At 38.6% G+C, this 12,805-nt stretch overlaps 1 protein-coding gene across 3 annotated transcripts in view; it reads right to left on the bottom strand.

Annotated features, from left to right (window-relative positions):
- Positions 1-611: 611 nt before the first annotated feature.
- The window catches only part of tmem87b (transmembrane protein 87B), a 52,480-nt gene continuing 40,286 nt past the window's right edge, over positions 612-12,805 (bottom strand). For 2 of the 3 annotated variants that reach the window (XM_078542655.1, XM_078542656.1), the window contains exons 14-21: positions 11,626-11,723; positions 11,475-11,533; positions 10,154-10,257; positions 7,953-8,020; positions 7,539-7,606; positions 5,620-5,669; positions 3,678-3,708; positions 612-2,800 (exon numbers count right to left, since the gene is read on the bottom strand). In XM_078542655.1, the coding sequence (XP_078398781.1) occupies positions 2,759-2,800; positions 3,678-3,708; positions 5,620-5,669; positions 7,539-7,606; positions 7,953-8,020; positions 10,154-10,257; positions 11,475-11,533; positions 11,626-11,723 (520 nt within the window). In that variant the 3' untranslated portion in view covers positions 612-2,758. The remainder of the gene's footprint in view (positions 2,801-3,677; positions 3,709-5,619; positions 5,670-7,538; positions 7,607-7,952; positions 8,021-10,153; positions 10,258-11,474; positions 11,534-11,625; positions 11,724-12,805) is intronic. The other variant, XM_078542657.1, reaches the window with a different exon arrangement.

The following is a 12,805-nucleotide window of genomic DNA, read 5'->3' as shown; positions in this document are numbered from 1 at the left end:
CCCCTGTTCCTATTTCTTATGCAACACAGCCTTCTGGACTCTCGCTCTTTGCTGCAGAGAACAGTGTCAATCCCCCTCACTATACTGTTGCCTACTACCACGACATTCCTATTTGCTCCCCCTGCTCGAACAGCTTCCTGTATCATGGTACCATGGTCAGCCTGCCAATCCACCTTGCAGACCTTGCTTTCGTGCACACAGGTCGTGAGCACCTCAAGCCTGTTTAACAAATGCAAAGTCTGATGTTCCTCCACTATCATCTGCTCGATCCGATTACCTGCCTCACTTAGTGTCACATCCTCGTGTCCCTCAGGGCTGAGCAAAACAGACGACCCTATTCTAAAAGGCGTGACTGTCTTCTGGAACAAAGTGTCCAGATATTTCTCCCCCTCCCTTACGTAGCCCAGAATCTGCAGTTCGGCTTCCAGATCAATCCTTATCTGGAATTCCTCTAGCTGCTTACACTTTCTTCAGATATGTTTGTCCTGGATTGCCTTGGCGCCCAAAACCCCACATTCCACAGCTGCAACATAACACCTGTCCTGCCATTGTTAGTTATATTATTTAATTACTCACTTTATTAACCAAATTAGAAAGACAGCAGCTCAGAATTGTGGCTTTGTATTATATTTAATGGAGTAAAAAGATTTACTTTGACATTTTTGAAATCTCTTAAGAGATATATTAACATTTAATTTAAGAGACAGACAGACTCAAATCATGATTTTACAGGTTATTACTCCTGTGGAATTGTGATTAACCCTTTTAGACCAGTCAATAGAAAGATAATTTATAAGTACAATTTGATCTTAAACAAGATAACGTTATTGAAGAGAAAGCAATAAGAGTGCATATTTCCTTTAACAAAAGAAATCGTTATTTGTGGAAGCTTTGCAGTTACCAAAATGCAATTAGTTAAAATTCTAATTTTGAAAAATACAGTATTTATAATAAAAACAGAAAATGGTGGAAACTCTCAGGTCTGTCAGCATTTATGGACAAGGGAGATGGAGTTGACATTTCGGGTCGTGACCTTTTCATTAGAAGTCTGATGAAAGGTCATGACCTGAAAAGTTAACTCTTGTTTCTCTCTCTACAGATGCTGACAGACCTGCTGAGTTTTATCAGCACTTTCTGCTTTTATCTCATAATTCCAGCATCCACAATATTTTGCTTTTCTTTGCAATATTTTGTAATGATTGTTAATACAATCAGTGGTTTGCATATTTAGTTGACAGACAAAAAAAATCTATTGCAGGACTATCCAAAATAATTCACCATTTTAAATACCTTCCATAACACCCTCTAAATTCTATTTAAATAGTACCATTTAAATGTTTGATGCAAAAACAGAATTGTGCCTTAAAGTCCAACACTAGTAACTCTTCCACAGGTAATGTATAAAACAATTTTAAAATGGAGTCAACGACTGCAGCAATCATTAGGCAATATGCAGGCCATTAAAAATAAATGAAATCCATTAACAAGGTTATCATCAACAGCAACATAACACGACAGAGATCCACTGTGCTTTATCAGACTGGTAGGACAGGCTTGCAATTGTCCACATAACAAAGTTTTGATCTCAGCTGCTGTCCTTGTTAAGGAAAGAGGGAAGAAACTAAGCAGAGCAAAGGAAAAGAAAAGCATCACCGCTACCCCTAGGATGCCACTCTTACACTTCCTCAGTGATCAAAAGCATTAGTAAAGAAGTGGCAGCACTGCACCTGTCCAAGCAAGGCAATGCTTTGTGGCATGGGAGAAAAGAAACATATCATTTTAAATTTTGTTTAAACTGCACCAAAAAAGGGAACTGTGTCAGGAGCTATTGCTGTTACTCCAGCAAGAGCAAAGAGTGAAGGTCTCAGAGATCAGCTGGCCACTTGTTTTATTTTGTGTTGCTAACAAAAGGCTGAATTCAGTATCACAATGTGTGCGCAATCTCTGTTTTTAACTCAGTTAGATTTGGTTCATTAACCTGAACATTCACAATACAATTATTTTCATGATTTTTTTGAAAGAAAATACAACAGAGATAATACAAACCATGATTTTTCACGTGCTTTCTATCATCCAGATCTTAGGCACTATTTCTCTTCCGACATTCACAATAATTGTGTTTTTCTAATTTACAAAAAATATATACTAGTGTCCCTACAGCAATATGTATCCATTATATCTATATCATACAATTCAAAGCAAAGGACAACTGTACTTATAAATGATTCATACAGTATGCTGTGGGCAAATACTGCTAGAAACAAGACACCAGCTTTACAGGTGGGTGTGAAATTAAAACTTCCAAGAAACTGTCAACAGAATATTTCAAGATACTTCTTACACTATGTAGGCTAGCTTAATGGAATACTGTCACAAGGACAAAATTCTAAATCCGCATCAGCCTACAGAGTATTTCATTCTAAGAGGGGAGGGGAAAGGAGGAATTACAGAAAATTGAACTCTCATACTATTTTAAAAGATTCATAGCAAAGTCTGTTTACAGTGCAGATTCTTGATTTTCTGTTATGTGGACTTCCATCTTTATTCACTTCAAAAGTAAGTTTAAAAATAAAATTAGAACGTGAGAATTGCACATGAAGTAAACGAACAGTGTTATCTCTGGTAGCCCAATTACCAACTCAAGCCATCCGTGACACTTCTTCCTTCACTATCCTTGGACCACACCATGTGCAGAATTCAGTCAGTGTCACAAAGTGAACTTCACAGTAAAATACCGGCTTGCATTGCACAAAAAACTTCATTCCATCTTTGACATTTCATATTTGGTTGTCATTATTTCCTAATTTGGAAAGAAAGAGCAAAATTAAAATTAATACTGCTTTGATTTAGTATACTTCTTACCAATGCCATTTCTACTTTCATACATAACTAATGGGGCACCAAGCTCTGGAATTCCCTCCCTACACCTCTCTGCCTCGCTTTCCTCCTTTAAGACACTTCTTGAAATCTACCTCTTTTGGCCAAGCTTTTGGTCACCTGACCTAATATTGCCTTATACCGCTCGGTGTCATACTTTGTTTTATAATGCTTCTTTGGAACACATTGGGATGTTTCATTACATTAAAGGCACAATAGGCGGGATTTTACGGTCCAACCAAAGTCAATGGGCTTTTGAATGGCTCGTTGCATTTACAGCTCCACCCCTGCCGCGACTGGGCCGTAAAATTCCACCCTACATAAATATAGGTTGTTGCTGTTTTAGTCACTTATGTTATGTTCTTCTCAATTGTGACACATGCCACCTCCACAAATACTACCATCCCACAACATACTGCAGGGTACACTCATCAAATAACACTGGTTAATCCACATGAAAATCTTAGCCAAGAAATTCAACTAGGTTCTTGCTCATACACAGAACATCAAGAGACCAACTGGGACCCTATAAGTATGGAACTGCCCAAAACTCAGTACAGAGTACAATCTGCAGAAAATATTGCCAAGTTTATTACAGCCTGACCTCCCTCAGCAGTAACATAAGTACATAATGCTGACATAATTAGAGCTACTGGCAGCTGAGATCTCAGCTGTACAGATCAGATAAACAACAAACCAAGTGGCAATTAAACAATATTTTATTGTAAGATGGGGAAGGAGAGAGAAAACTGCTTGCGAATCAACTTTAATTAACAATGTTCTAGGAGGAGTCTACTTACTTCATCTGAATCCAGCAACATAGGGAGTGCACTGAAACAAAAAATGCAAGTTACATTAGCTATAGTCATGCTAGGTCAAGGGAAATGGAATATATTGTGATAGCAGAGCAACAATCCCTCTAAATTTCTTTGTTGTGCTCAGTCTATTCATTTTAATACATGGTACTTTTAAAATTTTTTGGGTAGCCATGGAGATATGGCATGTTAAAGGGGTCAGCATGCAAGCATGGTAACTTCACCACTGGTGCGCAGAGGGAACATTGCAGTAACTGCAATTAAATAGCAAGCACATTTGGGAGAATCTGCCATTTGTTTAAGGTTGGCCGGGAGCTAAGTTTATCAGAAATATATGAAAAGATGTACAAAACTAATGTTCAGGTACACAACTGTGCTGTTAAATTACTAAATTTTAAATTACTAAATGCACTTTGGCAGGAATAGAGGAGCTGAATATTATTTAAATGGAGAAAAACTTCAGAAAGCTGCAGCACAGAGGGATTTGGGAGTCCTTGTGCATGAATCACAAAAAGCTAACATACAGGTTCAGCAGGTAATAGGGAAGGCAAATGGAATGTTGGCCTTTATTTCAAAGGGAATGGAGTATAAAAATAGGGAAGTCTTGCTATTACTATACAAGGCATTAGTTAGACTACACCTAGAATACTGTGAACAGTTTTGGTCCCCTTATCTAAGGAAAGATATACTGGCATTGGAGGCAGTCCAGAGAAGGTTCACTAGGTTGATCACGGGAATGGAGGGATTTTCTTATGAGGAGAGGTTGAGTAGGTTGGGTCTGTACTCACTGGAGTTTAGAAGAATGAGAGGTGACCTGATTGAAACATATAACATTCTTAGGGGGCTTGACAGGGTAGATGCTGAGAGGTTGTTTCCCCTTGTGTGAGAGACTAGGACCAGAGGGCATAACTTCAGTAAACCTATTTAAAACAGAGATGAGGAGGAATTTCTTCTCTCAGAGGGTAGTGAATCTGTGGAATTCTTTACCGCAGAGGGCTGTAAAGCTGGGTCGTTAAGTATATTCAAGGCTGAGATAGACAGATTTTTAATCAGTAAGGAAATCAAGGATTATGGGGAAAAGGCAGGATAGTGGAGTTGAGGATTATCAGGTCAGCCATGATCTCACTGAATGGCAGAGCAGACTTGATGGGCCGAATGGCCTACTTATGCTCCTACAGGTAGATTTTCCGTACCTGCCCACCACCGTGATCTTTTGGTCCCGCTGCAAGTCAATAGACTTCTAGCTGGGGTGCTGCCTCGCCCATGGCGGGTCCCGCCCTCGATGGGGCCAGAAAATCCCAGCCTATGTTTTATGGTCTAAATAAGTCACAATGTTTTCATGCTGAAGGTGAGAAGAAGCGAGGTGTTTGTTCATTAAGACAAATGACAATATAAGAAACACAAGAAAAAAAATGAACCCAGGAAGGTGTTGTAAAGAATAATTAGAAGTTAAAACTTTGGAAAATGGGTCACAAATGGATCAAACAAATCACCTTAGGACACAATTGTGCACTTTTTTCTGTTAAAGTTGTTGAAAAACAGCAGTGGCTAAGGCAAGAGAGTGTTAATAGTATGTTCATTATATTTGTAAGGTATACAGGTGAAGGGCATTGTTTAATTAAGTATTTTGAGCACATATTAATCGGGGACAGCTGAGGCACGGAGTGAGAGGAGAGCTATGAGACTGAACAAAGTCAACTAACTCTCAATAAAGAAAAGCTGTCTGTCTCGGTTTCTGCTTCACCAACCTGCTTGGGTTCTGCTGGCAGGGAGCAGGTTGTGTTCTGAGATTTAGAAAATGAGGCAAGGCATGAAGGGACTGGGAGGCACAAAGAGCAAAACCAAATGTAACAAAAATAAAATACTCAAAGCAAAGATTAGATCAGAAAGGGTCTCTTTAGAGATTTAATAAAATGCTGATAATTACACGTCTGTAATTGAAGGGATGTTCTCTTCCACCCACTTTAAATCTTCATCCTATTAAAAAAAGCACATATCAAACCAAGTCCTGAAAAAGTGTAAAAATCCGTACAAATTTAAAAATACACGTGTTTTGGAAAAGATAATGAATGATTTGTCACACAAGATGGGCTGGAAAAGTCTTCTCGGGACAATTTTGATCATGCATCGCAAATACAGAAAAAATAAGATTAAGGCAAGAGAACAAGAAAAACCCTGGGCAAGGAAAGGAATCAGTCTATCAAACCCACTCGCCCAGAGTTCACATGTAATTGTATCTTAGACTTCACCCCCAAATCACCTACTGATCTCCTGCTTCATTTAAAGAAGGGGATAGGTATACTTAAGGAGAAAGCAGTTGCAAAGTTATGGGGAAACATTGAGGGAGGGGCACTCTTTTAAAGAGTTGGTTTAGGAAAAAGTAGTCTCCAGTGCTGCCAGATTCCATGATTCAGGTGACATTAATATCCTTTTATCAGATGAGGGTGTCGCTAGCAAGGCCAACATTAGTTGCTCATGTCTTTGAAAAGATGGTGGTGAGTCACCTTCTTGAACCACTGCAGTTCATACGGTTTGGTACCCAGTGCTGTTAGAAAGGGAGTTCCACGTTTTAGACCTATTGACAGTGGAGAAATGGTCTCACAGTTGCAAGTCAGGATGGTGTGTGGCTTTATTTGGTATTTTGTAAACATAAAAAAACATCCCAAGGGGTAAAACAGAAATGTATGAGAGACAAATAGGGAGGAGATATTGGGTAGATATTAGGTGATTAAATGCTTGATCAAAAAGGTGAGTTTTAAGCAGCATTTTAAAAAGGAGAAATACAAAGAGATGGAGAAGTTTAGGGAAGGAATTCCAGACCTGAGGGCCAAGATGGCTGAATGCATGACCATCATTGGTAGACTATCGAAGGAATTGGGAACACACAGCCACATTTGGAGTAATGCAGAGTTGGAGGGTTGCAGGGCTGGAGGAGGCTACAGAGATAGGGAGGGGTAGGAGACCATGGAGGAATTTAAATACAATGGCCCCAATTCACAGTGGTAATGATGAAAAACCATCAGCATTTGCCATCATTACTCGACTGAAACTGACAGCAAGTTCTGGAGTCTGCACATGTGCAGAATAATGCAGAAATCTAGAAGTTGCTGTCAGTGATTCTACGATTCTCCAGAAGGTATGTTGTTTAGGCAACCTTCCCCCTCACCCTCACCCCAAGTTAAATCAATGGAAAATCAACTGAATTGATAAAAGCTTCCACTATTACGCTGTTAGTCTTACCTTGAAAAAGTAAACATCCAGTTACATCTCATTCAAAAAAGGTGCAAAACAGTGTACTGCAAAATACCCTCACTGGACCAGAGAAGCTACTTATACAATTGTGGGACGTCAAGTATTTCCTTAATGGTAAAAGAAATTTTTAAAAGTCTTTTAAGTTTATTTAACTTTCAGTTTCTCTCCTAATCCAATCAGAGTTTATTTTGCTATCTGAAAATTTAAAAGTGAAGGATATTAAGTGCTTTTAACTACCTGGTTTGCTTTTTGTGAATACTTCACTCTGGTCAGCTTGCTAACAACATTGCTGCTGTACATCAAGACATCCCCATAACTTGGCCCATATTTAAACCTTCATTAGGAGAGGGAAAAATCATGCTACAGAGACAGATCTTTGTTGGAAGCTTTCTTTGAAGTCACTGGTGAGCTCCACTGCTTCGTTGCTGACCATAAAGTCTAGCCCATTAATATGCACATACATCTAGACTTTTGAAAAATTAACTGTTCAACATTTTGACGTTATTTCAAGCCTATCCAAGATCAATACTTTACATCTGCATGTTTACATGTATTGATTCCATATCACGAATAACATGCAAAAATACTTCTCACCATATTGGAGCCTGGTTTTGCTGTGCCATTAATCCCCACTTTGGATGTCCTTGCCTTTATTCCATCAGCTTTAGAGTACACAACAAAAATGGTTTGATTGAGTGATACAGACTGTTGCAGTAAAGATTAAAAAATTACAGAAACAAAAATACAGACAATGAGTTGGCTCATTGGAAAAGGTCAACTCATATGTCAAGTTTAGAAAATTCACACTAATACAGAACAAACTCGAATACAGTTTATCTCTACACTTTTTCACTGTGCTAAACAATCTTTTGAGAAACCGTGACTAATTTTTACTACGCTATTTGTAGGATCTCACTGTGCCTACAATTCAACTCCATGCAAATTTAATGTAAATGAATTAAGTCGAAACTCTAGAAATGCAAGCATAATATGTATTTATATACATACCAAAGTTTACTCCAACCAGTTCATTCATTTCATCATCTGGGTCATCAATAAGAGGTGTAAATGCATATCTGAAGTTAAAAAACACCCAAGGGAGAGATAGAATCAGAAAATGTATACCGATAATTTAAAAAAAAATAAAATCTCCCCTCCTGCACTTCTGAAAGTAATGATTCATGCTGCCAGCAACCTCAATATATCTCCCAAGCAACACTTTAGGTCTGAGCTCAGACACCATTCAAGGCAAGGCATTACAACTCAACCTCGCCAGATAGAAGCAAAATGCAGCACTCTTATACCACAATGGGTCTAAAGCTGCTATTTTAACACAGAACAGGAATCACACCTGTCACTGCCCCCTACCCCCCCACAGTGTAAAATCTAGTAACATACCAAGTGATGTTTTTATCATCCAGATTATTTGAGACTTAAGCATTCAGCTTTTACAACAGGACTGGTTTAATCATGCGACTCAAGCTACATTAAAAATTATTAGTTTTGAAACCCAAGGAATCTGAAATACCTCTTTTACTTGTTTTAAAAAGAAACATAAGGAAACGTGAATTAAATGTAAAATCGGAAGAATTGTGCATTTTAAGTTAACACCATTATTTCAGATTAATTTTAATGCAGAAATGCTAAGACATTCTCTGAAGGACTCTAATAATCAGAATTACACTTCATGCAGTGGTGAAGCCATACTACATGATTAAAACAAGTCACTGGGGAAGTTCAATCAACTTTCAGATACTTATTAAAACAGTCAAGAAATTTAGTCTAGGTCTTTTCTGTGGACTTTTGAAGCATGAGAAAGAATTTTTGTGTGCTTTCTTTCGGCACCTTTACTCCGTTTCCATCTAATTAGAAAAAAAGGAAGTTGAGTCATAAGGAACATAGGAGTAGGAGTAGGCTATTCTGTCCTTCAAGTCTGCTCCTCCATTCAATAAGATCATGGTTGATTCTGGTTGTGGTCTCAACTCCACTTTCCTGTCTGCTCCCCATCACCCTCAACTCTCTTGTCTATCAAAAATCTGTCGAACTCTGCCTTGAATAAATTCAATTACCCAGCCTCCAGTGCTTTCTAGGGAAGAGAATTCCACAGACTAAGTCACATTGAGGGGGGAAAAAAATCTCATCTCCGTCTTAAGCAGTAGACCTCTTACTCCTAAACTGTGTCCCTGGTTCTCATCTCTCCCACAAGTGGAAATGTACTCCCGATATCTACCCAATCAAGTCCCCTCATGATTTTAAGTTTCAATAAGACCACCTCTCACTCCTCTAAACCCCAATGGGTATAGGTCCAATTTGTTCAATCTTTCTTCACAAGATAAGTCCCTTATCCCAGTTGAAAGAACCTTCTCATAATTGTGTTACAAGCAGTTCAATCTTTTCTCAGATAAAGAGACCAAAACTGTACACAGTATTCTAAATGCAGTCTCACCAAGGCCCTGTACAGCTACAGTAAAACTTCCCTACTTTTATATTCCATTTCCCTTGCAATAAATGCCAAAATTCCATTTGCCTTCTTAATCACTTGCTGTACCTGCATACTAACTTTTTGTGATTCGTGTACCAAGATACCAGATCCCTCTATCCCACCGAGTTCTGCAATCTCTCTCCATTTAAATAACATATTGGTTTTCTATTCTTCCTGCCAAAGTGGACAAGTTCACATTTTCCCACATTATACTCCATCTACCCATTTTTTGCACATTCATTTAACCTGTCCACGTCCCTTTGCAGACTCCCCCCCTCTTCTTGACAACTTGGCTTTCCTGCCTATCTTGGTGTAATCCACAAATTTAGCTACCATACATTCGGTCCCTTCATCCAAATCATTGATGTAGATTGGACTGCAACAGTTCAAGGCGGCAGCTAACCACCACCTTCTCAAGGGCAATTAGGGACAGGCAATAAATGCTGGCTTAGCCAAAAATGCCCACACCGCATGATGATAAAAAAGATTGTAAACAGTGAGCCCCCAGCACTGATCCCTATGGCATTCCACTTGCTACAGCTTGCCAACCCTAAAAATCATCTCGGTTGCCCAGCTATCACTTAAGTGGTAACATGAAAAGAGATTCAAAACAAATTGCCTGTCAAAAACTCCAGAATGGCAATACAACTAAAGGAAGTCAAGGGGGAAAAGAGAGAAACTCAAGCAATAAATATTTCAAAATGCATTAAGAATTAGAAACTTATACCTCTGATTATTTGCTGATGGTCTCCAGAGGAACATTATGACTAAGAGAATGACAGAAAAAAGAAGTCTCCAGAAAGCATCATCAACCCAGAGCTCCATCCAATCCTGGTAATTTTTGAAAGACAGATAAAAGTGGCTCAAATTTCATATCAATTTAGACAAATTGGAAGTTTGAATAAGGAACACAGTCAAATTACTTCAATTGTGGATGACTGCCAACAAATTTCTAACAAATGTAGTAAAACTCTATCTTCACGGAGACTTTAATGCAGTCCAGTGACAGCAAGTCTGATTTTGGAAAGTGTTTACAATTTCACATTTACTTTGAAATTTCCTAAACTAAACCTGGTTTTGTGATCACACTATAATCCCATTGATAGAACAACTCAATTTTAGATCCCTATCCTTCACATCGTGTCTGACTGAGAGCAACTAGGCAACCTGCTTCCAAGCCTCCACTCTGAAGAAATAGACTCATAGGCGTTTACAGCACAGGAGGAGCCCAGTTGGCCCATCGTGTCTGTGCCGGTCCACAAAGATCTGACTACACCAATCCCATTTTCCAGCGCTCGGCCCCTAGTTAAAACACAAACTAAGGTCATCCCAGGTTCGATCCCAGTATTTGCAGAGTTAGCTGACTCCAACCAAGTTTGACCTAGTTCAGGCAGGAGAAAATGGGCATGGTTTCTATTCTTGATTATTGTATACTGGTATTGTATTCCATTTGGACATTTGACAAGTCCAGAATTAGGATCTCGCCAATAGTTACCGTCATTTAACAGACGATAAGTAATCTTTATTCCCTCCCCCTCCCTGGAACCTGTGTGCAAGGAAATTAATAGTTTAATTCAATTAATGTTAAGGGACATAGTCCATAGCTTTATCAGGGCATACATGTCAAAATAAGCAGTTGTACTAGTTGTTCTTCCTTCTGCCAACTCTCAAGAAGAGAGTTGCTTGACTGTTTGCTTGGGGGTTGTTGGGGTGGTGGTGGGCAGGGGGACAGAGCAGAGTCGTGATTTTCAGGGCTAAATAGTTAATCGTATCAGATATTGATACTGATATTTAAGGCAGAGAAAGCACTGGAACACTAATTCTACTTCCGGATCATTAACATCTGAGCGAGATCATAAATCTAATACCTTCTATTGCAAATTGTTAAGACTAGTTTTGATTACACTCAGCCTTAAGTGGGCTCCACAACATTTTGAAAATGGGATTGGTAAAACATGCATTCCATCTAACGTGTAGCATTTTGGATAGGTCTGACAGAGAACGGCAAAAAAATAATTTAAATAAATAAAATCTTTTAAATAACTTACTGACTGGCATGCTGTCAATGTGAACTTTTTGGTTGTCCATACCATAAATCCAACTGATGCTAGAAAATTAAGATAATTTCTTTAATACACAAAGGAAGCCTTAACAGTTCAATTCACTTGAGGAACCTGAATGCACCAAAAAATGACTTACCTATTATTGCCAAAATTAACGTATTGGTAAAATGTCTGTATAGTGATAGCTTCACTGCATTTTTCCTTAATTTTAGAGTCTTAATTGTTTGAGCTAAGCTGACAAATATGTAACAAAAGTTAAGGAAAATGGCTGCAATAACCATAAGTTGAAAAAAATAGTTTTAAAGGACTATATTGCCACATGCATCAGAAAAATGCTCATTCATGAAAATATTCAAATTCAAGCCACCTAGTTCATTCCCAACACTCCGTTATGATCCCAGTGGAGAAACTGTAAACCAAAACAATCAAATTTATTGAATGACCCCCCTCCCCCCAATTGAAGAAATTACCAACAAGCTTCCACTTTTTGTAGCTTTTACTTTAACACAAATCAGAACCAATGCAAATTAAACACAAATTAACAGGCAAATGATACTTCAAATAAGAAGGTAAATTTCACTTTAAGTAGTTGATATGACAAAGATACATCTTAAGCAGCCACAAGCACCCACATCATTCCCTGGACAAATGCGGCACTAAGTAGCTATACAGTTCCACAATATGCTATTCTTTATTTACATAGGATAGGCCATGAGTCCTATCCAACAATAGCTTTGAGATTCACAATGCAATCATCAGCAAGGCACACTTCTACGAACTCTCTCCCTCAGGTCACAACAGTCCTGATTGGTTAACTTTCCAGAGTTTCTTTCCAACTTCTGAAAATAAATTGACCTCTTCCTGAAAGTGATTTGTTTCTTCTCAAAAATTCTTTGCATTCCTCTTTCTGTCTCTGTCTGCTTTCTCCTTGTGTCTGCATTTGTGTGCTGATCACCTTCACCCTCCAGCTCCTCTGCTTGTAGCTCTTTGTGCCTGTAAGCCACACGGCCTCTTTCTTGACTTCCTTTCTGTTGGTACTGCTTCCAGGTGAATGGTCTCCAAGTCACATTTTCTTAGTATCCAAGAAATCACAATTGATTCCTTTACAATTGATGCAAAGTCCTTTCCATACATTCTTAAAAGCAATTACAGATTCCAAAGACCTTTTAAAAGAAATTACAAATTTTCCTAACTGTACTGCTTCTGTGTCAAAGGTCATCAACACCTCTCTCAGCCATTCCAATTTTCCCTTCCACTCTTGAACAATTGAAATCTAATTCCTCAGGCACCAGCAGCCCTCCTGTACTTCACACAGA

This window comes from Cetorhinus maximus, chromosome 5, assembly GCF_964194155.1.
Source record: "Cetorhinus maximus chromosome 5, sCetMax3.hap1.1, whole genome shotgun sequence".
In the NCBI taxonomy this organism is placed as follows: domain Eukaryota; kingdom Metazoa; phylum Chordata; class Chondrichthyes; order Lamniformes; family Cetorhinidae; genus Cetorhinus; species Cetorhinus maximus.
The sequence above is the reverse complement of the archived record's forward strand: the minus strand, read 5'-3'. Positions and strand labels throughout refer to the sequence as shown.